Source organism: Charadrius vociferus, unplaced genomic scaffold, assembly GCF_000708025.1.
Source record: "Charadrius vociferus isolate BGI_N301 unplaced genomic scaffold, ASM70802v2 scaffold61, whole genome shotgun sequence".
Taxonomy (NCBI): domain Eukaryota; kingdom Metazoa; phylum Chordata; class Aves; order Charadriiformes; family Charadriidae; genus Charadrius; species Charadrius vociferus.
The window spans coordinates 3,394,870-3,420,091 of NW_009646945.1; the positions used below are offsets into that span (position 1 = coordinate 3,394,870).

Below are 25,222 nucleotides of genomic sequence, written 5' to 3' on the forward strand. Positions count from 1 at the left end.
AAGGTAACTTCCCATACCTTTGTTAAAGAACAGTGACAGATACTGTCTCTCTTCTCCCTCCTAATATCTACCAGAACAGGGATCAACGCCAGGGCTTTGTATTATTCTGAGATAAATACTGTTAAAAGATCATTTCCCTTTATCGCATTATTCACACCAGACCTTGCTTACAAATGTATTGCTCATTGGTTGATATTCCTGAGGGTTCGGTTCTTGGCTCTGTCTCAGTGCTGGCTGGCTTTGAAATTTATCTTTCTGTGCCTCTCTCAGTGATATCAACAGAGTAACAACCCACCACTTGGGACTGCTGTGGTGCCACAACACCCTTCTCTGTTCTGCTCCCTTTGGGTAGAGAAAAAGTGGGTTTCCATATTCTAGGTGAGGGATCTGGTCTTATAACTTCAGGAAATGTAGCAACGATGATGATCATGATGATGTCCCACCTCATCTTTCTCTGCAGCCACAAATCGTACAGAAAATCTGGCCAAGACTATACTACGCTTTTGCATAAAATAACTGCAATTAAATGCAGTGATTTTATTCCCTTTGAAAGACCTCTCTTAGTTTTAACAATACTATGAGATCTAATTGAGCAATTGTCAGCTGATTTACGCTGTGACTCTGCATGTCTAAAACCAGAGGCCAGACATTTAGTCCACAAACCTGAGAAGAAAAGTCCGGATGAGGAAATGCCTTTGCAGAATACTGTCTGGGGCTTTCTTGGCACACCTCCGGCCATGCTGCAGCCCTGAGAGCTGCCCTCAGCCCCAGCTGTAGTGCTGCCCAAACATCAACCTGGTGACTGCCAGCAGTGCATTTCTTTTCCAGCTGGATAACTGGTGTTGCCTGACTGATTGGGTCCTTTCCACAGATATTTTTAAACAACTTCACAAAATCCCAGCAAGTCAACTGGTATTTCTCTGAAGCATTTCATTATGAAATTGTTAGCAATTTGATGCAAGTCTTTAAAACTCAATTAAAAGCAAACAGCGAACTCCTTGAAGCCAGAAGTCAGACTGCTTTGCAAGATTGTTGCTCTAAACGCAATAGGATTCATGCCCATAATCCGCTCTCAGTTCATCGGTTGCTAATATAGATAAAATTTGCTGCTCAAAACAAAAATAATTAATAGCTTTGTTTGATACCGGAAGATATTTATCTCTGCTGGTTTTATGAGCTGTATTTTTAAAGCCCCGTGATTACTTTATCGTTCAAATTGTTAAAATAATAATAATGGATGTTGGTCTCTCTTCACTGATTCGAAAAGCCAGACATTGCTAACGTTGTTGGTTTTGTTGACTATGACTTGACATACTCATTCGCTTCTGAGACCAACAAATCTGCAGAGAATTCCCTACAGATTATTGAGAGATGATGTGAATAATGTGAAGTGTGTCCCCAAAGACTTTCAGGATGGATATGCATAATCAAGCATGCAGTTCTCAATACTAATTCTAATTACCTTCCCCCCCCCCTCAAATTGCTAAGGTTCCCCAACCAGAGATGTGGGGCCTTCATTAGGTCTGAAGAAATCCAGCTCATTAGAAAGCCTGCAGACAGCCGTTGCTGAGGTGACTCTGAATGGTGATATTCCCTTCCACCGCCCGCGCCCGCGAATTATCCGAGGACGAGGCTGCAATGAGAGCTTCAGAGCTGCCATAGACAAATCATACGATAAACCTGTAGCAGATGATGATGATGAAGGCATGGAAACTTGTAAGTAAACTATTGCTGTACATAAAGAATACTAACAACATAGGCTAATTCCTTTAGAAAGTTATTAGAAGTAGTGGAAGATAATTTTAGGATTTTGAAAGAATAGAACTAACTTCATCAATTTTTTTTCAGGCTTTATCCCTTCATATGCATTAACAGATTGCAACACTCTGCGGCTTTCTTCCTTTCTAAAATAAGGAAATAAGATTATTAAGAATGTGTTTACTTAAATTACCATGAAAATTTTCTGTAAGACAGCTAATTAATTTACTAATGTAAATTAGAAAAAAACATGCAGAAAGACAAAAAACCCACTGAATTTATGTTACAAAAATACGTGCATCTAACTTTGAAAGAGTACATTTGTAGTGTCTGGGGGGAAAAAAAAAATCACTGTCCTTTAATTAGAGTGAGTAAGGCTGGCAGATCTAATAAAATATAAAGTTAATGATCAGCTATTACCCACCCTAATGGGCATTCATTTACATTTTCAGTTCTTTAACCCGAAGTATGACCCAACATGTGGAGAATGTCATTAACATAAAAGAATCACTTCAAAGCTAACCTTATCATTATTGAACTATGTAAGAATGGGCTGGTAAAATGACAACTTGTATTGAATGAAAATAGTATGAATGGTAAATTACCTCAATCAAGGGTTGCATTAAAATCATTGAATTTTTAACCTTCATGTTGCACTACTTTCAACTTGTCACACACCAGCAGGATTTTTTTCAATAAACCTACAGCTAGTTAGAAGTTTGTGAATGAAGATGGTGGTGAGAAGGCTGAAGTAGTAAAATATTTAGCCTGAATGCTAACAAAAAAGGCTTGAAAAGAGATTTTTTCACTCTCCGCTCTTTTTAATTTTTTTTAGTTTCAGAAAATCTATTTCATAAGCATCTTTCCTTGATGTTCTTTTATAAGCTGCTTGTGTAATCGCTCTTTTATTTTTTTAAAACTCTTTGCTCTTTTTTTTTTTTTTTTTTTTTTTTTTTTTTAAACTGCCTGTTTCTAAAAGTGTTCTGAGGCTGAAAGGGAGGTCATTTTGCCAGTCACTTTTCTCAAAGGTAGTTACGGACGGAATTAATTCTGCTTCGCTTTTCCAGCACCTAGCAATTTCACGCAGCAGTGAGGCTAAATGCTGGTCTGGTGCTGCTGGCTGTCAATCTATTTCTGGCCAGAAGAAGGATAGGTATGAGAAAATGTGTGGTGATCCTGATCATTCTCCCAGACTGCGTGCCTATGGTCTTTTGGGACATAAGACCATGTTTTTCTAGAAGGCTTTGTTTGGTCCAAGCCCACTGATAGTAATATCCTGTTTTGAGGCATCAGGTATCCAAGGCTTATCTAGAAGTTAGAGATGGTTTAACTTCATTTGGCCAAAAATATAGCAAAACTGTTGTCATGAAACACTTTCTATGTGAGTATCGGTTTATGTTAATACTGTAAGGGGGTTTGAGCTTGTTGATGCAATGCATAGAGAGTAGCAAGGAAGCATTTGATGGCTTTTGTGTTCTTTGCATGGGAGTAGTGGAAACCAGACAAAGCCTTCTGGCTGAAATCGAAATGCCATGGGGTGAGTCTTTGCCCTCATCTCTCTGTACGGATTAAGTCATCTAGCACTGGTGGACCAAGAGCCATCTCAGTGTCAGGGGAGAACAAGAGTGAGACTGTTCTCAATTCTCACATGGTAAAGAAGGGCTGAGCAAAGTGTGACCAAGCTATGTGCATAGAACTGCGCGTTCTGTTGAGTTACTTGTGTTTTAATACCTTCCATATATTCTAATAAAACATCTAAGAAGTAATACAGAAATTTGCAGTGCCACGTTAATAGAAGTAGCTGGGTAGCAAAGCAACTATAGTAAGTTGGTCAGACAGAATTCAGTCTTTGAGGTCTTCTTAATAGTTGTATAGTAAGTTGTATAGTAAGTAAGACAGAATTCAGTCTTTGAGGTCTTCTCTTTCTCATGGTGGCTGTGGTAGCTTAAGAGCTGGCCCAGCTCCATATGGGAGCAGCACAAAATGCTAGGTCCTCAGGTCTGTCTTTCTGAAAACATGTCTGTAGCGGTGTTAAAACTAAAAGCACTGCAGTCTGTTCCACTTTTTGTAAATTATATGTAGCCTCAGGTTCCAGAGAATTTACCAAATGGTGTCTTCAGCTGGACAAAGCCTGGGCACATACGAATATGTAGAAGTTAATTTAACAATCTGGTCCTAACGTAACTAATGCCTCACTGCTGCCATAATGACATTGCCTAAGTTTTTTTTAATTGTATTTAATTATTCCATAATTGTTTGAAATTAAAATGTGGCTTTCTCTCATTACAAAACCCAGGCAAACATGGTGGTGGTCAATTTGCTGATGCCCTTGAGGTTGGATCCATTTGTCTTACTTGAATTTTTTCCCTTTTCTCCTCCAAGTGTTTCAGTGCTGAGAGTGCTTCTTTCTTCCAGCCAATAATAGCACTGCAATATATTGTATAGAGGAATTCTTAGCATGTCATCACCCCATATACGAAAGCTATAAAAATATAAGTAGTATGTGTGGCAAAGGGGCTGACTTTCTTCTGAATGTACTTGCTGTTCTTGGAAAAACATGATATTAAATTACTAAATGCAGGATGAAAATGAGATAGCAGTGACCAGTTCTGGGGTAACATTTTAAAAAGTACTTGAGAAGACGTGTGTGAGTTTTAATGGCTGTAAAGAAGTAACATTTGTGGAAAGGTGTGGGTCTTCAGCTTTTACAGATCATTTTTTTCTGCTTTTTTTTTTTTTGTTGTTGTTGTTTCCTTAATACTTGAAATAGCTGACTGGAAGCAAAATGTTTATCTTTAGCGTCTTGAATGAGAACAAGGCATTTGGATTGGGAAAGATTGACAAAGCTTTCTAATCTTTTGCTGAATCTTAATTGCTAGAATCTAGGGCTGTATTAAATATCACAATAAGAGGCCTGGAAGCTTAGTGGCAAAATAGCTTCACATTAAGGAGCTTTGATTCCTCATGTGCATCTTTTCCATTTTATGGCCTAATTAGGAGAATAGCTTCATAATACCTGTTTGTGTAGTTCTCCCTAGTACAGTGTGGTTCATGAAATGACACTAGTTTTCAGGTTTAGTTGATGTTTAAAGTGTACTCCAATTTATTTTTTTGGCTTCGGCATCCTGAATAGGGAGGCAGGAGGTTGCCGGAAAGGAAGGAAATAACAGCACCAAAACAAATGCGCTCTGCGTTTTGCAGTAACCTAATGTCATTACTGCAACTTAACAAAAATTAGAAGTTTCATTTCAAGGCTGGGCTTGAATTTTAATTGAGCAGCATTTGCATTTGTTCTAAACACTAGTAATTAGGTGTATGTTAATTGCAGAATAACTGTGCTGCATAAAAGTGAAACAAGTTTCTTCATGTTGAGTCCTTTTAAGAAAACTGGAAATCTATTTATTGCAGCACAGACACCAGTGTCTACTCCAGGAGAACAGGCGTCCCAGTTCACAGGGCTCAGTCTAAGCTATGGAGTTAATTGCAAGAAACTGTGTATGATAGAAAAATATTTACTGCGGTACAAGTGTGGAAAGGAGGCAATATTATCTCCATAGAATACGCAAAATAAATAATAAGAGGAAGCATTGTTATGACAAGTTGTTCAGCAACTCAGCATAGCACAGTACACTTAATACATATTTAGGATTAATTTCATGTATTGTTATATGAATATGAACAACCATAGGTCAAAACTGATTCATCTTTAAAATTCTAGCAATGGAGTACCAAGTAAACGTTTGACTTCAAATTTTGTCAGAATTTTAATGCAATTTTTTTAACTAATTATATTCGTTTGCAAGTACAATCTTTTAAATGTCTAGTTGGTTTTAACTGGAACAGATTGTAGCTATAAATTAACATGCAAAAAATTAGCATTTCTATTCCAGAGTGGTTTTCTACTATTCTTTTAATAATAACTAAATATCATTCCAGACACTGATTAAGAAACACTGTGACCAAAAAAAGTACAAGTACAGCTAGTACAGAGACAGGCACAGGACAGGCCTATTAATTTTCTAAAATACAATTATCCAAATATTAAAACTGTGCCTACGATTGAGAAGCTGTATCATCTGCTTAACTCACAGTGGTCCTGAAGATAAGTTAACATGAAATGCTGAGACCTGTCCTCCGCCCTTTTTTTTTTCCTGGTGGTTTGTACTTGAGTACTCGTTGAGATTCAAAAATAGTTATTAATGTTGAGATATATCTGTCTTGGTATGTTTTTCTTGAAATATGTTTATGTGATCTTCCAGGGTTGGCGAATATTTATAGAAACCTTGGGATACTCAGTGAATAAGTACTGTCTGTTGGACAGGTCTGTGTATTGTAATATTAATGAATAAACAGTATTTTGCTGGCAAGTATCTGAGAGAGAGAAGAGACAATATTGAATGGCTTTCAGTCAGTGATTTGTAGACTTTTCATGTTCAATGAAATACTTCTAAGGTGAATATGAATGATGACAAAGAAAAGCAAGTTTATATTCTGCAGTAGTCTATGTCTGAGAAAGTTCTAAAGAATTAACACACTTCTGTTGGCTGCAGAAAAGTCACTGAGGTCTAGAAACAATATTATTATTAGGCTTAATAGTAAGAAGTAGTAAACATATGCTAAACTGAAAAATTATTCTGTTTTCCTTCTATAAGCTGTGGCCATTTCCAAATCTTATTGAGTACAAAAAAAAATTTCTTTCCATAGACTGTCTATGTAAAGCAAAACTGTATTTTTCGACTTCTACCACCAAAAGTTGTTTGGAGCATTTGTATTCATTAGAGCTACAGGAGGCAGTGCAAAGTATGCATCTGTGATCCTAATTGCTGCTTTGTGCTGTCTGTTGGAAAATTGGGAGATGGTGTAGCCCTGCTTAGAATGTGATGATATAAAATGTTAGAGCTCCTAGAAGGTCGCACCTTCGCCAGCCATGCAGTGTAATTTTTGGACTTGGCTTTAAGTTAAGTCAAAATGGTTGCAGGATTCTGACCCATGAGCTTGAACTGTTTCATTTCTTTCTCACTAAGCTACTGGAGGAATTTTCCATTTTTGAGTGGGTTGTTTCTTGGTCATTTTTCTTTCAAACTTTCTGAAAGATGTGTTCTGTTGAGTCTAACCTTGGGTATACCTTAGGATTCTCGCACTCTTGGTCTTGGATTAGAAACAAAGGAGGTACATGTTATCTGCCCTTAAAGGATTTTTACTTGTTCTGCTGGGTGGATTCTCCCCACCTGACCCTCCCAGGCTGCCCCATCTCAACCAAGAATAACACCAAGAATAAAAGTCATGGTGCATGATGTGTTTTAAATGGCTCCAGGAAATGAAGTACTGTGACAAAACCATTATGTTACTTGCAATGGAAGAAAAAGTCTATTAAGGCTTGTATTGTGGATTAACAGTCCCTAATGACTTTCATATTTTTATAAGAGTATTACTAAGAATTTACTCACAGGGCGTGCTGCACTGCTGTTGTTTCTTCTTGCAGGTATTTCTAAAGCTTTCCTCAACTGATTTAGATACTGAAACAAAACGGACCAATTAACATTACTTTGCTAATCATCTTTATTAATCCATGTGTTATTCAGAGTACCCACAAAGCACGAGTTGTGTTTTGCAGAGTGTTCTGCAAAGGTGAATTCCTTGCTTTTAGGAGTTAAGTAGTACATATGAACATTCCAGGAAACCCCAACATAAGCAGATACTGATTTTGAAAAGAAAGAAAAAAAAGAAAAAAAAAATTATTTTGTGGTTGTGCATATATCGTGCTTCAAAGTACATTATCCAATATACCAAAAATCCTGTCCTTGTTGTTTGTTCTTATCTCACTGATGTTTCTTAACATGTGCTTTCAGTGGAGGAAGACACAGAGGAGAGCTCAAGATCTGGTAGAGAATCTGTGTCCACAGCAAGTGACCAGCCGTCCCACTCATTGGAGAGACAGATGAATGGAAGCCAAGATAAAGGAGACAGAAAAAAGGCTGGAAAGGAAAAGAAGAAAGATCGCGATAAAGAGAAGGATAAAATTAAGGCAAAGAAAGGAATGCTGAAGGGCTTAGGAGACATGTTCAGGTAGGTGCTTTGCAATCAAATGTAGAGTGAATCATAAAAAGAAGTTTCGTCTTTTCGTTATTCATTTATGTTGTGTCTGTTTGCTGAGGCCATATTTTACTGTACAAATATACATGATGTGTATAGGCTGATCTCTTGATTTTTGAGCCTCTGGGTGGTGTCATGGAAGGGAAGCAGCTCAGAATGAAGAGGAGATGGCTGGCAGACTAAAGGGGCTGCAAAGGAAAAAGTGGTTTTAAGCAGCAAACTGCTTGGTCTTGTAAAGTCTTTGGTGATGTCTAAGTAGTGCACGTATTGTTTGACAGGTCAAACAATTTTGGCTTTTGTTTTTTTTCTTAAACTGTGCTGTTCCTAATACCATACCCAAAGCTTATGTGTTGCCAAATGAATGTTTCTCTTTGCTTTACTATTAAGACTGTTGGTATCGTGGAGGCACGATGCGAAAGAGATGAATCAGTTTGAGATTGAAAAACAGCATGCTCCTCTCAAGGAAAACAGCATCTAAATAAAGTTGTGTGCTCTGAGAACCCACAGTCTGGAGAAAGGGTCAGTGAAAGACCTGATTTTTACCAAGCAGGGAGCTTTTTTGAAAGGGGTCGTCTCTCCAGCAGACATAAGTGATCTGAAAGGAGCGGACTGCTGAGGGACACCCTGCTGTTCTGGGTAAATGGTGAAACATGACAAACACCTTTGATCACTTGTGGGAAGGGGTGAGAGAGCAAGAAAATCAGTCTTTCTTTTAGCTAGCTAGAGTAAATAAATATATTTCCAAGAAAAAACAATATTAAGGCAGTGTTTGTTTTCTTTTGTATATGCAGTGATTAATTATTTAATTTTGAAGTGAGATACCAGTATTATTTTAAAGATTTATTAACAATGATTCTGCTCTGAAAACATGTAAGTGGAGCTTCAGTTAACTTTCATCCTGTCACCTTCTTTATCCTGTAAAACATTATTTGAACCTAGGTTGTAACTGCATAGGTTCTTGAGAGTTGTTTCGTATCTGCGAATCATATCGCAAACTTAGTTAATGGAAAAACTAGTTAATTGGAAAATATTAGTTAATTAGGAAAAAAGTAGTTAATTAGAAAATATTAGTTAGAAAATGTGTTTCGAAAACACAAAATAGTATCAGGTTGGTAGACAGCATATGCTACAGAACACCAAAAGAGTCACAGGAGAGAGTTCCACACGTCAGATGGGAGGGGAGCTCTTCAGCCTGGTCGCCTGCAAGTCCCACAGGGATGCCCTGATCTCCTGGCTGTTTGCCTGCCTAAATTCAAGCCTGGAGCAGAGTGTTGCACCCCACGCTGGGGGAGGGTGGACGGTACGTGATATGAAATATCGCTTGGTTCTTTTCTGCAGTCTTGCCATTTTTATACAGCAGAAATGACAGGTAAAATTGAGGCGCATTATACATGATAAATACTATGGGCTCTAAGTACCATAAGTGCTATCTCCTGAGTTCAGTCAGAAAGTGTTTTCAGCATCTAGAAAGCTTGGGCATCTCCTTGGTCCTTGGTTTCCTCCTGTGTAACGTTCCCAGTACCTAGAGGACCTGTGAGGTAGCTGCTTCGTCTCGCAAGCTTTGGAATGCAGGCAGAGGGTTGATTTGCAGAGGGTCCCATCCAAAGAGAGGAGACTTCACGTTCCAGAGAGCTGGCTGTGTGCGGGGCTCATCAGCTCCTCTCTGTCCTCCAGCCTTAGAGCCTAATGTCTGGTGTTCCTGTGCAGCTTGGAAAGCTCTAGATGGAAACGAGTGCAAAAGTGGAAATTAATACCATTTTTAATCAGGTGCTCCCAGCTAAATAGGAAGTAACCTTGTCTGTATGCTTGATATAACACTTCTGAAATCTTTAATCTGGAAGCAACAGTAATTTGACCGATAGGAAGATCTGATGATCACTTTGTTGTTTGCTCTTCATAACAGTCAACGTTTCCTTGAGTTATTTTTTTCCCTCGCTACCATTTCTGAGTGAACTTTACTTTTCAGTCTCCTCTTAATTAACGTGGGAGCAGCGCTATCCAGATGCAGTTGACTCCTCCTGGATCTGTAAATTAGCTTGCACCTTGTCAGCCCACCCAAGAGACATGCTCCTGGCAAGCAGGAAAATGCTGATTGAAGGAATTAAGCATTATACCTCCTTTCCACGCGGTGCTTGATTTGCCTTGTTGACAGGCTTCTCAATAGTGGTTGAGAGATGGGCTTTATTATGTCTGCAAGATAAGCTACTACTTCTGCCTATAACATGCTTTGTTTTTCTGTACATCTGACATATATCATAGATATCAAGTAATCACTGAAAGAAGTTGTGCGATAGAAACTAATGATGACAGCAACATTTAAAATTCAAGCCATGATCAAAGCATAATTGGATGTTTTGGTTCTGTGCAACATTGTGATTTCTTTGTAGTTCTTTTTCTTTTCTCCTTTTTCACTTTTTTCCTTCCTTTTCACTGCTCTTATCTTAAAATAATCTTTCTTCATTAGGTTGTATGGGTAAGAACACTTGTGGGATGAAATTACTGTTAATCGACTCTTTATTCCAAAGTCTGTAGTTAGCCAAGGGGCTTTTTATTGCCTGTATGCAAACTGGCAGCTCATAAAGTGGAATCTGTGTGATATATAAAAATAAGTTTCCTTGCCTTCAGTTAAAATCTTAGGATTTGCTACTGGGATCTTCATTAAACTGTACTGTGAGATGGAAACTCCTACAAGAGAACCCTAGGTTACATTTATCCTTCAGCATGTAGTCATCATTTCCAAGAAATCCCTGGATGATTCAGGTAGCAGGTTAAGATCACAATTAAATCTTTCAAACGCTTCCATTGTTTTACTGCTCTTATCAAACATAGTAAATAGGATTGACGTAACTGTGAAGGAGAAGTGTAAAAGGCAGGGTGCAGCCTGCGTGGCTCTGACACGCACAGCTCCCGTTATTTCCAGAGGACCTTCACCGACATTGGGCTGTGGACAGTCTGAAAGTTCACCTTTCTCACTGTGAAATAAATCTGTCTGAGCGTGTGTGTATTTCTTTTTTCAAATTGACATTTCAGGGCAGAACAGAATAATTTATTTAAATTTGTCATTTGGCTGAGAAGTCCCTTTCTCTTCACAGATGAATATAGGGCAAAAGTTAACCTAGAAAATTGCTGAACAAAAGTATTGCTGTATTGGAGGAGATGCAGGTGCTGCAGAGGTTCGCTTACACCTGAATGTATTTGTTTTACCTGAATAGTCGCATCGTTCCTGTCTTTCTTATCCCTTCAGTAGGACCACGTGCCATGTCGCGTGGCTGTAATCACGTACTGAATGAGAGGCTGCGCAGTTCCTTCTTCTCCATTGCTGGCATTTAGGGGGTGCCTGGATGGCCCCATATAGACAAATAGTTTTGGGAAGCTGATATGAAGTTCTGCTGGTTTTTGTGTTTCACTACTAAGAAGGCTTGATTGGATATATGTTTTGACATCAGAAGCTTATAAAAATCTGTACGCTTCTTCAAGTGCAATCTAAAATATGTTTACTCATTTCTGAGTCTGATTTTGTTTATTTTTAAGTAGAGATTTTGCTTCTTGATAAAAATCAACCTGACAAAAACAATCAGTTGATAAGTAAGTCATTGTAGCGTTGCCTTAAGAAAGAGGCTTCACAGTTTCAAACAGCGCACCTGTAATGAGTGCCAGTAGGGATACATTAATTTGATGGGCTTCTATGTCATGCATTTCTTTGACGTTCCTCTCCTGAGAGAAAAATTCTATGTGCCGTCTTCTTTTCCCCTCTTGACCCTGTCATGTACAGGGTGTTTTCATTTATGAAAGTGGGTGCCCTCAGGGTGTAAGATAGGGAGATTTGAGATTGTTCTTATTTGCAGGTTTTGGGTGGTGATGAAATGACACTCTGCTGTGGTGCAGCTGCTCACTTAAGATCCTACACTTCATTCATGCTTATTCCCAGTGTACAAGCTTGGATATTGTTTCTAGATGGGTGACTGGACTGGTGAACTAACAAGTGATAAGCAAATGAAGTGGTAGCTCCACATCTTCCCCCAGCTTCCTCAAGCCGTATATAATTTTCCTCTATGGTCATCCCTGAACCATGGTTCTGTAAGACAGTGGCATTAATGTGATTTTGCCAATTTTGGGGGAATCTATCTTGTTTGCAAGGAAGTAGACAGCCATGCTTTTACTGAGGAGTTTGTATAGGAGAAATCTCATTGGAGAGTTTTATGACAGAAAAATTATGTCCAGCAAGTGGTCAGTCTTAGGAGAGAATGTATCTGAGGAGTAACATCTTTAGAAGAAACTAAACTACCAAGATGTTGAGAATAAGGAGGGAGAAAAAGCAGCTTTGGGTTTCCAAAGGGAGGAAGGGAGTAGGGAGGCCAAGCTACCTAGCCATGTCTTACTGAAAATATTGGAGGGACCGATTAGTATCAGTCACGGCCCGATAATAAAAAACCTGCTGAAACAAGTAGACATTGATATGATTGGATAAAAATGGATTTGCAAATACAAATGGTATGTTTTAGTTTATGTGGGGAACTGGTGAGGAGAACAGAAGATGGGGGATTATATACGCATTGTGTTTTAACCTTGAGTTGAAGCAAGAAAGTATCTGCATTGGTTTTGGAGGTTGCTTATGAAATGGTTGTAATGTAATTTGAAACAACTGTGGATAAGTATGTTATATGAAATAAGTAAATTTTCTGCTGTAGGAATTAATACCTCAGTCCCACATAAACATAACTTTTCAATGGGGAACATAAGCACTGCATGTTGAAGTTTGTGGAACAAGACAGTATGCTTAAAAGTAATGGTGTGCATAGTTGTTTTTAGTACCAGAGGCTGTGTATTTCAAGATCTGGCCTGTAATGTTGATGGAAATGTAAAGTTGTAGTGTATGGTAACTGATCTTTAATTCCTCTCTTAACTATTGTAGCATACAGGTAGGTAAATCAATGCAGTGGATAGCCAATGCAAATATAATATTCCCAGATTACCATTAAAATCTAATCCTAATTAGATTTAATTACATTTAAAATGATTACTGGGAGCTTTGCAGTGTTGTATTTTCCAGTTCTGTGAGAGGAAATAGGTAATTTAGTTTGCAACGTTGTTTAGCTGAAATCAGATATACTCTTGTCTCTTTCCCCTCCCCACACACACACAGCTGCTTCCAAGGTGCACTGGACATGTCCAGATTCATAAACATATTATTTGTAGCTTTGAATTACACATTTCAACCACATTAGCCGTCTGAGACCTCTGACTGGGCATTTGGGAGAATAGCCTGCGTGGATTACTGTTGCGTGTTACATGACTTCCTTGTATTGCCTACTCTGGTTTTCATTTGAGTTTTCTCATCGTAATGTCTGTGAGGAGATGAAAAGCAAATCACAAGGGTTATACCATTGATTTAGTAATTACCTTCTTTCTCTTTCATCTAATAACAACCTTCAGACTTTTAAGCAGGCACATGACAAAAAGGTATCTAAGTTGTGTAAAATACTGTTGAATTATACCCTAATCAACAGGACTGGCAAATACCTCAAACTCAATAAAATAAAATCTGTAGTCTGATTTTCATCATTCAGTAGCTTAAGAAGCAGCAATAATGGTATTTTCTTTGGAAGCATGACTAATAGGACTTTGTATTGGTGAATGACAGTTACTGATGTATGGACTTAACAGAAAACATAGGAATGATCTCTGAAAGTTGGAATTCTTTTCTTTTGTGCTCTGCTGATGGCACAAAACACCATAAATCTTGAGCCTTAGAATATAGTGGAGGAGGTTATTGCTTAAACACCTGTCGATTGTATCATTTCAAACGTGGAAGCTCGTTCCTCGCACACTGAGTTGTGCTTGGGTTTGCTAATGCTCGTCTGAGAGCGTCGCCGACAGCTTGCGGTGCTTGTGCTGAGACTTTCATCAGCACCGCTGAGCTGGGTCGCTGCTCAGGTAAATGGCGTCTGCAGCCATTTGCGCTCTGTTTTTTGCCTGCTACTGCTATGAGCCAGCTGGCACAACTATCATTAAGTACACATCTGCTTCCCTTCTTCTGCCACCAGCTAGAAAATGGGCGACCCACTACAATCCTAGATGCAGGGTCTAAGCATGATGCCTTTTCAAGATTCAGAGGAGGAGCACAGTCCTCGTCCCTGCTACAAGCTGGATACTGCTAATGGCACCTTCTTGTCCTGCGCTGCTCTGGGCTACTTTGTCCTGATCAGTTTTCAAAGTTTCGGCCAGGCCCTGGGATGCACAGAATCAGAAAAGGCTTTCAAATGAAATCAGCCATGCAGCAAATTGTCATCTTTGATGCAGACAATTACCCAGGACTCTTATAAATGTCTTTCAAAGCATTTTCATATTCTTTGCTTCCTTCTTTCCAATTAGAGGTAAATAAGGGACTGAAAGAGATAAGCGTGATTGAAAATAGCTTTTCTTCTCTTTTTTGGAAAGGCAAGCTGTGCTCCTTCCTTCCTCTCTGCACTTTTTCTCCTTCCTGTTTTCTGCTGCTTGGTGGAACCAGTTGCTTCGTGGAACTGTGTGTTTCATTGCCTGCAGCCCCAAACACACCGTTTTATTGACTAAGATGTCATTGGGGCAAGGGGCAGTGGCATGGCAAATTCGTGTTTCTAAACCAACAACTTCACATAATCTGTCAAGGGTTTAAAGAATGCAGCTTCATTAAGTGGTTAGTAAACTCTGTGACTTCTAAACGAAACACGGTTTAAACGAAAGCGGCGGTATGTGATTGTGCGAGGGAGATTTGAAGTGAGAGATTAACATAATCGTATGTGGCTTTCTAGTTTGTCATTCTGACGGAAAGCAGGGCTTTGCTCTATGTATTCTTAACACTGGATTTTCCCAGGGTAAATCTTGAACTTGTAAATCTGATGGGGATATATCGTATGTGGTTTTTTTTCTAAATTTGAATAGAATCGGGGCTTTTGTTTCCAACATCCAGAAATAAGTGTTGGGATGACCTGTTACTAGAGATGAGTTCATAGTGGCTGCTAACATATTCTCCCAGTATTCTTCCTTTGCTTGTCAGTGAGTTTAAATAGAGAACCTTTGACACCTACAGCACCGTCTCTGCCTGCAAAGCAAGCGAGGGAGGCAGGCGGCGTGACAGCTGAGCCCTCCGCGATCCTGCCCGGCGTTCTGCGGAGCTTCTCTTCCAGGCCTGCAGGATGAATATAGAACGCAAGTGTCAAGGATGACACCTACTTTATAATCTCTGCAAAGCAAGCCTTTTCAGAGAATAATTTGTTGACAGTTCAGAGATTCAAAGTCAATTTCAGTTTTAGCTCGTATAGAAATAGGATTTTTTCCTCCACCTGATGTGATAATTGAAGACTAACTAGGCAGTGTGCTACTCCCTGAAAAAGTATGGTAAATAAATACTGTCTTGAGACGTGAAGGATCACTTAGATGAAAAGCTCTATTAATGACATTTGTTTCATTATCTGCTGGAAATGTTCTTTGGAGATTTAATTCGCTCCTGATAGCACCTGTACATTGGTATACATTGCGGATACTGTAGATTATGTTTTTAAAGCAGAGTCTTCTTTGAAAATCCTTTTCAAAAACAGGAATAGGAATGTTGTCTTAGATGTAAATTAATGCAACTTAATATATTTTTATAGCTGAAGATGACATAGGCTATTAAGTCATAGTTACTTGAGGTACTTAAGTTGGCAGCTGCAGGACAGCTGATCCTTTTCTAGAAGGCAGAGCTCCAACTTACTACTGCATTTCACTTCTTGGGAGCGACGATCTGTATTCACGGGGCTTTGGCAGGCTGACGTCTCCTGTTAGGATTTCCACGTGTCCTACTGTTGTGCAGAGACATAGTCATTAAAGACAGAGTTATAAAACACTTCAGTGAAAATGGCAAAATAAGTACAAGCCAGTATGATTTCTGGAATAGCATATACCAGAATAGAAATAGTCTGTGAGCCCCTGCATTTTCCTGAATGTAGTAAGAAAATAGTGTGTATAAGGCATGCCCTTGTGTTGCCCTGAATGCAGTAAGAAACTTGTGGGTATAAGGCATTCAGAGGGCTTGTTTAACTTTTTAAGTTGTTCCAGGGAAAAATAAGAGGAACAAAAGTTTGGTAGAAAGAATAAGACAGAAGGAAATATTAGAAACGCAATGGGGTATGCAAGTAGTATTTTCTCCACTTTGAATCTGTTGATGACTTCTTCTGGAGGGGAAAAAAGATGGAATTAGGAGGAACTGAAGAGATACTGAAAATGGATCTCTGCTTGCTTTGACTCCTGCTCAGAGCAGTCCAACTTCAATGTTTCATCAGCTTGCTGACTGTCATGCCCCGTTGAGTTTCACATATCTCCAAGGATGGAGATTCGGCAGACTGTTCCAGTGCTTAACCACTCTCCTGGTGAAAAGTCTTTGTCCTCGGTAAGAGGAGATAGGAGCAAAATACACTGAACAATCACTGATACAAAAGTATCTGAACCAATCAGCGTGTACTTGTCCTTCTCATGAAGCAAAAACATGTGGATGTACAATAAGATTGTAATCCAAAAAGTTTAAATTTTAAAGGATTTTTGTAAGATGTGATTATCCTCAGAGACTCACTGCCCCCACAGTTCCTTGAACACCGAGAATGTAGGAAAATAACACAGCTAAGCATGCATTTGTGACTCTGAGCCACCCATTGCATGCTGAGTGTTAAGGAAGCAGTTACCTGTAAACAGGTTATTTTTATTGTGCTTCCAGGCGTCTTACTCTAAATTGTCTTGGACTGGCGGCTATTAGGATACCAAGCTTGATGGGCTGATATGATACCTAATAGCATCTGATATGATCCACTGAGCTAGAAAAGGTGGTTGTTTTCTTTGGAACGGAGGATGAAGTAGTCTTACAGATATCTTCCTTTCTATTATTTCATGCTACACCTGTTTTTTAATTAAAAACGTATAAAATCTGTGTTGCATTAATGCTGGTACTTTTCATTTTCATGTCAAAGTACAGATAACAAGTAAAACCTCAGACATTCGTAGTTCAGCCAGTCACAAAAGAAGGAAGTTTATGTTACTTTTCGAGGGGGAGAAAGTATTATTTTTAATTCCTTCCATGTTCGGTAGATTCTCAAGAGTTTAATGTAAGAACATAAGAATGTAGTCACACAGAGTTGAATGATACCCAGTAAGTCCCTGTACCCCAATACTGTGTGGTCAGTAGTAGCTGCCAAGTGTGGGGTACCAGAACAGGGTAACAGTATAGCAGTTCTTCCCAGGCTTTCCATGATCTGCAGCTCGAGGATTTCTTGAGATGACATCTTTGTGTTAAGTACAAAATAACAGTGTGTATATTCACAGAATCACAGAATGGTCAGGGTTGGAAGGGCCCTCTGGAGATCATCTAGTCCAAGTCCCCTGCCAGAGCAGGGTCACCTACAGCAGGTTGCACGGGACGACGTCCAGGCGGGTTTTGAATGTCTCCAGAGTGGGAGCCTCCACAACCTCTCTGGGCAGCCTGTTCCAGTGCTCCACTACCCTCAAAGTAAAGAAGTTCCTCCTCATGTTAAGATGGAACTTCCTATGTTCAAGTTTGTGCCCGTTACCTCTTGTTCTATCACTGGGCACCACTGAAAAAAGACTGTTCCCATCCCCCTAGCACCCTTCCTTTAAGTATTTGTAAGCATTAATAAGATCCCCCCCCTCAATCTTCTTTTCTCTAGACTAAAGAGACCCAAGTCCATCAGCCTTTCCTCATGAGAGGTGTTCTAATCCCCCAGTCATCTTTGTTCCTAGAAATTTGTTCAGTTACTGATGATTCAGTGTATCCTTACCTAATTCCAAAATACTAACGAAATTTGTAGTACGTCATATACAAAAATATCTTTTCGAGGTTGTGTAGAATGACTTTTGTATCAAGGAGCTGCTTTTACATTACAAGTGCGAAGACCTGATTGCAATGCACTGCAGTAGATCTGACTCATTATGTCAGTATTTTATGGCACTCAGGTAAGCATGTTTGCAAAGTAGCAGTAAACCTTTTTGATGTGCAATAACATTTCAGTAGTTAATGTAGTGTTCCACTGCATATTAACTTTTACTGCTTCTGTGCCAACTTACAATAAGCAGGAGTGCAAGAAAAGGCTGTAGATGTTTGTAAAATAGACCCTGCTGGAATGCATTCGCTTCATGAACTAGTTTTACAGTGTATGTTTGCGCTAGCTGATGAAGTGATTAACAGTAAATTTTGAAATGTTTTCTTCTGCAGAAGAGAAATTCATAGCTTCTACAAATATTAACACTTTATTCAGATTTTTTTTTTTTATATTAGTCTTGTAGCCCCTAGCCCAAAAAGGAAAAATAACGTAGTATGGTTTCATGGAACTACTTCGTGGTCTTAACTATTTTCAACAAATATAATAGCATACTACGGATATGGCTGTTTTAAAGTATTTGTTTTATATGTTGCAAATATGTTGGTAATGCTGCACTGGAAGAGAAATTCTCTGTTAGAAATAACAAGTTCAGTAGATATATTAACTTTGTAGACCTGGCTTTGTCAAAGGAATCTGCAGTTAGTCCTTACGGTGTTTGTGCTTGTAATACAGAAAGCCCTGGGAGTTTGGCAAGCTGCGTAAGCTTTCAAGAGGAACTGTTTTCTCATTTTAAAAATGGGACAGTACCTTGTCCATGCTAGGGTCTCCAAGGGCTTTGATGTCCTGTGGTGTTTCCTGTGTTGTAGAAATACGAAATATTTGTGTGCTAAAAACATATGCTATCTACAGCTTCCAGATGCTGCTGTTGAGTTTAGTTTGAAGGTGGATGGATGGTGGATGGATGACTGAAAATGTATGTAGATTTCCTTTTCTCTGCTATGCTGTTATAGGTGCTACTTAGTAAGAAAATGTCTAATCAGAAACAAAGTTTATGGATTAGCTCTAAAAGTTTCAAAAAAGAGGCTTTAATAACAAATATTCATCTTGAATCTTAGCTGTATCAGCATTTTTGAGTACCACAATAATGAACGTAGTATATTTTTATACCGATTGCAAGTGCTTCTAGCATATTCAACACCAGGTGTGCCAGTGGTATTTAGAATGCAAGCTGAATTGCTATTACACATTTCAACAGCAACATACTACAAATAAATCTCAAATATTTCACAGTGTTATTATAGATGCTATCTTTGTCTTTAACTCATAGTGCTAAAATCATGAAATTTGGAGCGCAACATGCTGCCACAAGCAGGAGTTTCAGGTGTAATGTTACAGTTAAAGTATATCTTTTCTGTGATGTTGCTGAGCAGGTAATGATACCAACAGTATTATCATCTGTACCTGTTAGGAGTCCTGATATCATCTGTGGAGCTCTAAATACTTTGCTAATTCTGTTTGCTTTTTATAACTGCAAAAGGAAGAAAACTGCTTGTGTTGGATAAATGAAATGTGGAGACTCAGTGCCATTTTCATTGGTATTTTTTTTCAAGATTTATTTTAGCCTATGTATTCAGAAGAAATATTAAGATGGCAGTGATAACCGCTGCATACTGTGTGCAGCACCGAACATGAGCAGAGCTGATCTTACTTGGAGAAGAACATCTCAGGAGCTGGATATCTTTGATGTCAAGATTGGGTTTATTTTAAACGTCATCTGTCTGGGTTTCTAAATAAATATAGGCCCAGTCAGTCACTTCTCATAGTGCCTTAGCCTGTACAAATGAGAACAAAAATGTCAGTGTGTATGGGGCTGGTCCAGGTCTAAGATCTCCCGTGACAGGAGCTTTTTCATATGGTGGCTGGAACCAAAACCACCCCGCCCCCAATCCATGTCTCTCACCTATAATTAGTCCCATGCAAGTCCTGGTTTGTACACCTTTTCAACCTGAAATAAATCTCAGCTCCCAGCTTGGCCCTGAAATAATCAGCAGTGTAAATCACAGTTGATATAGTTATTTCCACTGCACTTACCGTGAAGACAGCTCCAGCTCTGGGCACTGGCAGCTGCAGGATGCCGGCTGTCTCCAGGGCTCCAGGTAGCTCTGGGCGAGCCCCTGCGCCAGCTGCTGCGGGGACCCGCTGCCAAACTGACTTCCCAGCGACGATCCACCCGAGTCTTGTTGCCTCCGCTCCGGAGATGGTTTGTTCTGGTGCTGCTGCTGCCATGCAAAGTCTCGCTCTTCATTTTCCACCCAGAAGATACTGCGTACATAAACTAAATTTTCGTGCTGTGGGACAGAATATCAGCTGATAGAATAGACGGAAGTATGCGAAGCCAGCAGTGGCATACTAATGTATACGAGCCAGAGCCTTGGCTCAGGCTAGCTCCTGTACTTTAGCCTTGTCTTTCTAGCTAACTTTAATGTACCTGTTATTTTTTGACCTCTCTTTTTATGACAATGTAGGCTCAAGGCTATTCAATGTAGCTTAATTTAATTGTGCTCTAGAGCACCTTGTGAAGGCCTTAGCCCCAAAGAGACCTAGGGTGGCACTGTGAAACCCAGAATGGGACAGGAGACACTAAACTGTAACCTACAGCTCAGCGAGAGGAATTGCTCGTCCCTTGGAGAAGGGAATGGCTGCACTCTTGCCTGTGCTTCGACTACATTTTGGTTAGTCTAGTCCCACAGATCCTACAGTGTTGTCTGTCATCCTCTGCTGGAAAACATCTGTGCCTTCCCTACCTCCTGTACGTGTAAATAGGTGAATGAAGCTAAAGATATAGAGTCATCACCTGTTGCTTAATTTACCCTACAGAGGTTATTTTCTAGGAGATGTGTATCAACAAAGATTTTCAGTAATTGACAGAAAAAGTGCTGACTGACTTATTAACATTTCTAGGTAATGAGATCTGTAGGGAAGTTTTAATCTTTGGAAGGTTCCGGATGAACTGCCAGTAGTTTGATTAACTTTTTGTGTGTCTATGTTAACCTTGCTGATTTTATACAGTGTAATTGCACGGCTGCAAGACTAAGTTGTCGGAATAATCTTACTGCAATTTCCTGGTCTAACTAGCCAGTGTATTACATTTGAGTCCTAGTTTCTCTGCTTGTTGCATGTGCTTAGCGAGCATCTTTAGTGATTTTCTTTTTGGAGCTCACGTTTACATAAGGCATGCCACGCGTATATATATGCAAGTGAGCGTTTCAGTTGTAAAATGGAGTTATGAAGACTCTTCATATTACTGAGGGTTTTTTTTTTCCCTTTTCTGCCACAGAAGTGTTGAAGCAGATTTCCCTTGCAACTTTTCTTTTTTCCTTTTTTTTTTTTTATTCCCTTCTCTTGAGTGCCAGTAAAATGGGTGGGTTTTTATATTTCATTAGCATTTCTTATAAGGTCTGCCTTTAGACCAGTACCCATTTTCTAAATTGTACTTCTGTAGGGTTGGAAAAAGTCATGGTAACCAGATGCAGTATTTGTCTCTGGCCTGGCAAAGTGTTAGATTTGACAAAAGAAGCTAATAGAAATGTTCAAATTGACCCTTCTCATCATTTGGACTTCTTGGAGCTCAATCAATCTCTCATTATTATCAGAGTTATTCACGCAGAGGCAGAAGTGCTAGTATTTCTCATAATCAGCCCTTGAGCCAGATGTAATTTGCAATTTTGAAGCATTGTATTTTGAAACAATAATGCATTAAAATGAACAGAGCAGAAATTAGAAGTATAGTTGTGGAGAGAAGGCGTTGAAGAGTAGCCATGGTTTAAATGCTCTCCGCAAGCGCTCTTAGTGGACACTGGTAATCGGAGGCACACAATGTAGCATTAGTAGTACCTAAATGGGTCCACAATTTTTCAAGTAATCTGTGGAGACAAATGCAAGGACAGAAGCGTACCTGTCTCGCTGCATGGTTGCAGGGCAGCAGTTGTCAGGTGGGCAGAGCTGGGGTGAGGTTTGGGGACCTGCTCAGCACAGTGTGAGCAAGAGGCTGCACTTGGCACCCGGCACACTGGGAAGGAGCATTTACCCTGGCTCAGAAAAATTGCCTACATTAATAGTAGGCTGCTCTTGATGCTTAGAATTTGGGAATTATGGTATTACGTATTGCAAAGTAGAGGGTTGTATGTCTGCTTTTATGTATGCAGTCTGGGAAAGACGAGTTGACATACTGGAGGCCTTACTCAGACTTTTTCAGCAGCCTGCTCTTTACTTTGTAAGTGAGACTTTATATTTTTGCAATTTGTATTTACAGTTTTTCAGTTACTGTTTTAACATCTTACTGCCCAGTACTGAATTACCTAACAGGGCACTGCAGTCTTGATGGGCAAATTCTGTCTGAGAGGGGGGACAGGAGCATTTGTAAGTACATTAAATGACAGTAATGAAAGGATATGTTGCCCATTAAGATTACATTGTCTATTAGAAGACTGAATTAGCTTGGCTGTGTCACATGTATGAGCTACTTTCTTCATTGACAAATAGCACACACTTAGTGTATCAAATTTAATCTTGGGGCAAGTAACTTTGTGGTCAATAACCGCTCTCTTTTTTGAATGCATACACAACATTAAAGAGTTTTTGCCACACAAGCAAACTTTTAAATGCTTAGACTGTTATGAAACTTCCATTAAAATGTCACGTACTGCTTCTGTGGTTGCTCCCATCACTGATGATTGCTAACACAGTTGTATCTAAGCAGAAGCTTTCTTTTTTATTCCTGACTCCTTCAGGGATGCCACAATCCACAGTTGAACGGGTTTTGGCTGACCACCATGGAAATGACTTATTTATGGTGACTTTTAGTACATTGTGGTATTGCTTACTGAGGTGATTCTGCCATACAACAGAAGAATCTCTTGTCTGTTTGCTGACTTGCTGATGTCTTTCAAATGTTATCACTGTAAAATTATCCCCACTTCCTTTGACCTTCTCAGCCTGTTTATAAACTGCAGTAACTTGGATTAGTTGTTAGGTTTTTTCCTTTTTTTCTTGCGATTTATTTATTTATTTATTAGAGCTGTCAATGGCTCCAGCTAGCTTTAGGCAATCATGAGTAGCAATGCAAGAAGATTATCTTCTGTTTAGAAATTTGCAAACAGATGGTCTCTCCGTAAAAGAAATCTGTTTTTTAAAAATCCCACCATTTTATGCTGGAAGTAAATATTACAAATGCTTAAGTTGTGAAAAGAGAGCGACTTGGTGTGAATAATATTCTGCCTGTTGTGTCATGCCTTTCAAGAAATGTTATCAAAACTGTTTATGAAAATAATTGAATGAAACCTCATGACATGTCTCTTGGTTTGGCATCATACCCATTTTCTATGAAGTTGGGATACTGACTCACAAGGACAGGCAGATTAAGTTTCCGTGGCTGGAAACGGTTACCGGTCCCATATGTTGTTTCCACTTCTTTCCAGGAAGTTGTTGTGGGAGTCACTGGTGATATTTTACATGAAGTGTTGCGATTTATGTGCCATCCTCGCTGTTGTTTTTGAGTAGCCTTAGTTTGATGAGATGTGCTGGAATCCTCACCTCAACGTTGCTGAAAAATGGTTTTTAGTGGTTGGAAAGTGAGGCGGAGGCTGTTGGTAGAGAATGTGTGAGTACACCACAGAAGACCTTCACATGCTTTACAGCACTGATGCACAGGGTGGCAACTTCAGAGAGGGCTGATAATTTGGAGTGGAGTGATAACCACTTTGATTCTCCTGCTTTACATTTCTGTGTTCATGACTGAGCACATGAGTTTCTCTATTGCTTGAAGGCAAACTTCATTGCTCTGAAGAGATAGAAGTGTACCTTGCCAGAGGTATTCTTCATTTTGATGAGTTCCCTGTGTCCTTTTGTAATGCCCCTTTCTTGTTTTGGGACAGAGGAGTTCTCCAGGAACCCTTTGGGCAGGGTTCTTCTGCTGAACATTGCACCAGCAGGATTGCTGTTTTGTCTGTTTTAGCGTAGGTAAGGAAACCTGTGGAAAATGAAAAGTTCTAAACATCTGTTTTAACTATGCCCACAAGCTCCTACATCAAGGTGTGTTTCTCCTGCTGCCTGTGCATCAGAGCTTCTATGTCATCTCAGGACAATGCTGCTGCTGAGTCACTCCAGCAGTCATTCTGTTCCCGCCTAACAAGTAGAATTTGATCTACTAATTTGATTAGATGTGATAACTGGCTATTTCTAGAAATCCATTGCAAATATGTAAATGTCTGCACTTACAAGCTTATTTTTAAAAATAGCACTTGCACAATTTTGTGTTGAAAGGAAGACTTGTAAACCCTCAAGTCATCACTAAGCAGGGTGATTTTTTTTGTGCGCTGTGTTGAATCCTTGTTTATGCTTATTAAATGTTATTTTAGGAACAGAATGTTTTTGCATGTCACAATAATCTTTTGCAATATAAATTTTATGATTTTGCTGATACAGCAGGATGAAAAAGATTACAGAAATCGTTGCAAAATCCTTTGAGTAGTGTTAGGTTGTGTGTGTGTGAATACTGTTTGCTACTATGGGGAAAGAGCATGCCTTCAAGACAGAAAGCAGTGATGGAATAGCTCAAGACACTTACAATTTGTTAATTTTTAATGATGGTCTTTTTTCTATTAAGGAACATAATGCTGCTGAACTTTTTCTGTCTCAATCAATTTTTGTGTTTTTTCATTAATCAACTAATGCATGTTTCTTCTATAGCTCTTTATTCTAATGAAATATGTGGATGATTTGGCAGACGACAATGATCTCATCAGTAACGCATCAGAGTAGAATCCATTTAGCAGATTATATGTATATTTTTTTTGTTATATCAAGGTTCCTGATATATATTCTTTTAAACCGAAGCTATTTTTGAAATAAGTTGTAAAGGCGGAATTTCCATTGCTACCACTCATACATCCTCCTTTCTTCATTTGTTCTGCCTATATATTTATTTATGCAAAATCATTTACATGTTCTTTGTGTCTACATGTGCATGTTATGTACATTTCACATATTTTATATATATGGCATCATGTTGTAGCTTGAGCTCGTTCTTTAAATGTTCTGCGACACTTTCTTCTCTGTTGAGTCTCACAGTTTAGTTGCTCTGATGCATTGGCCCGAAGCCACTGAAGGCACTTGCTAGTCAGTGCCCCTCTGTCGAGTGCGATAGGCTTTGGATTAGGCCACCTCTGAGGTGATGACAGTCATTCAAGCAAGTAAGCTTGAAAGTAAGCCAGCTAGGGACTGACAGAGGTTTGGCTATGCATTTTAGTTTGATTAGTTTATCCAGAGTTCGTGAGATTTCCTATTTGAGGGTCAAGCTTCGGGTATATAGGGCCGTGTTCTCGTCTTTTTGTTAATGATAACGTGATGAACTAGTATCACGGGGTCTGAGGATGGTCCTTTCCTCTGATGTGACTTGGCTGTTATATTCTAGAGATCATACTTTTAAAAAATGTTCCTCTTACATTTTTTTAATTTCTTCACTTACTGTG

The 25,222-nt window shown here is 39.2% G+C and overlaps 1 protein-coding gene across 1 annotated transcript in view; it reads left to right on the forward strand.

Moving 5' to 3' along the window:
* PARD3 (par-3 family cell polarity regulator) overlaps nucleotides 1-25,222 on the forward strand; it is a 480,197-nt gene that overhangs the window by 331,317 nt on the left and 123,658 nt on the right. Inside the window, exons 23-24 of the mRNA XM_009895122.1 lie at nucleotides 1,489-1,716; nucleotides 7,608-7,824. Of these exons, the coding sequence (XP_009893424.1) occupies nucleotides 1,489-1,716; nucleotides 7,608-7,824 (445 nt within the window). The remainder of the gene's footprint in view (nucleotides 1-1,488; nucleotides 1,717-7,607; nucleotides 7,825-25,222) is intronic.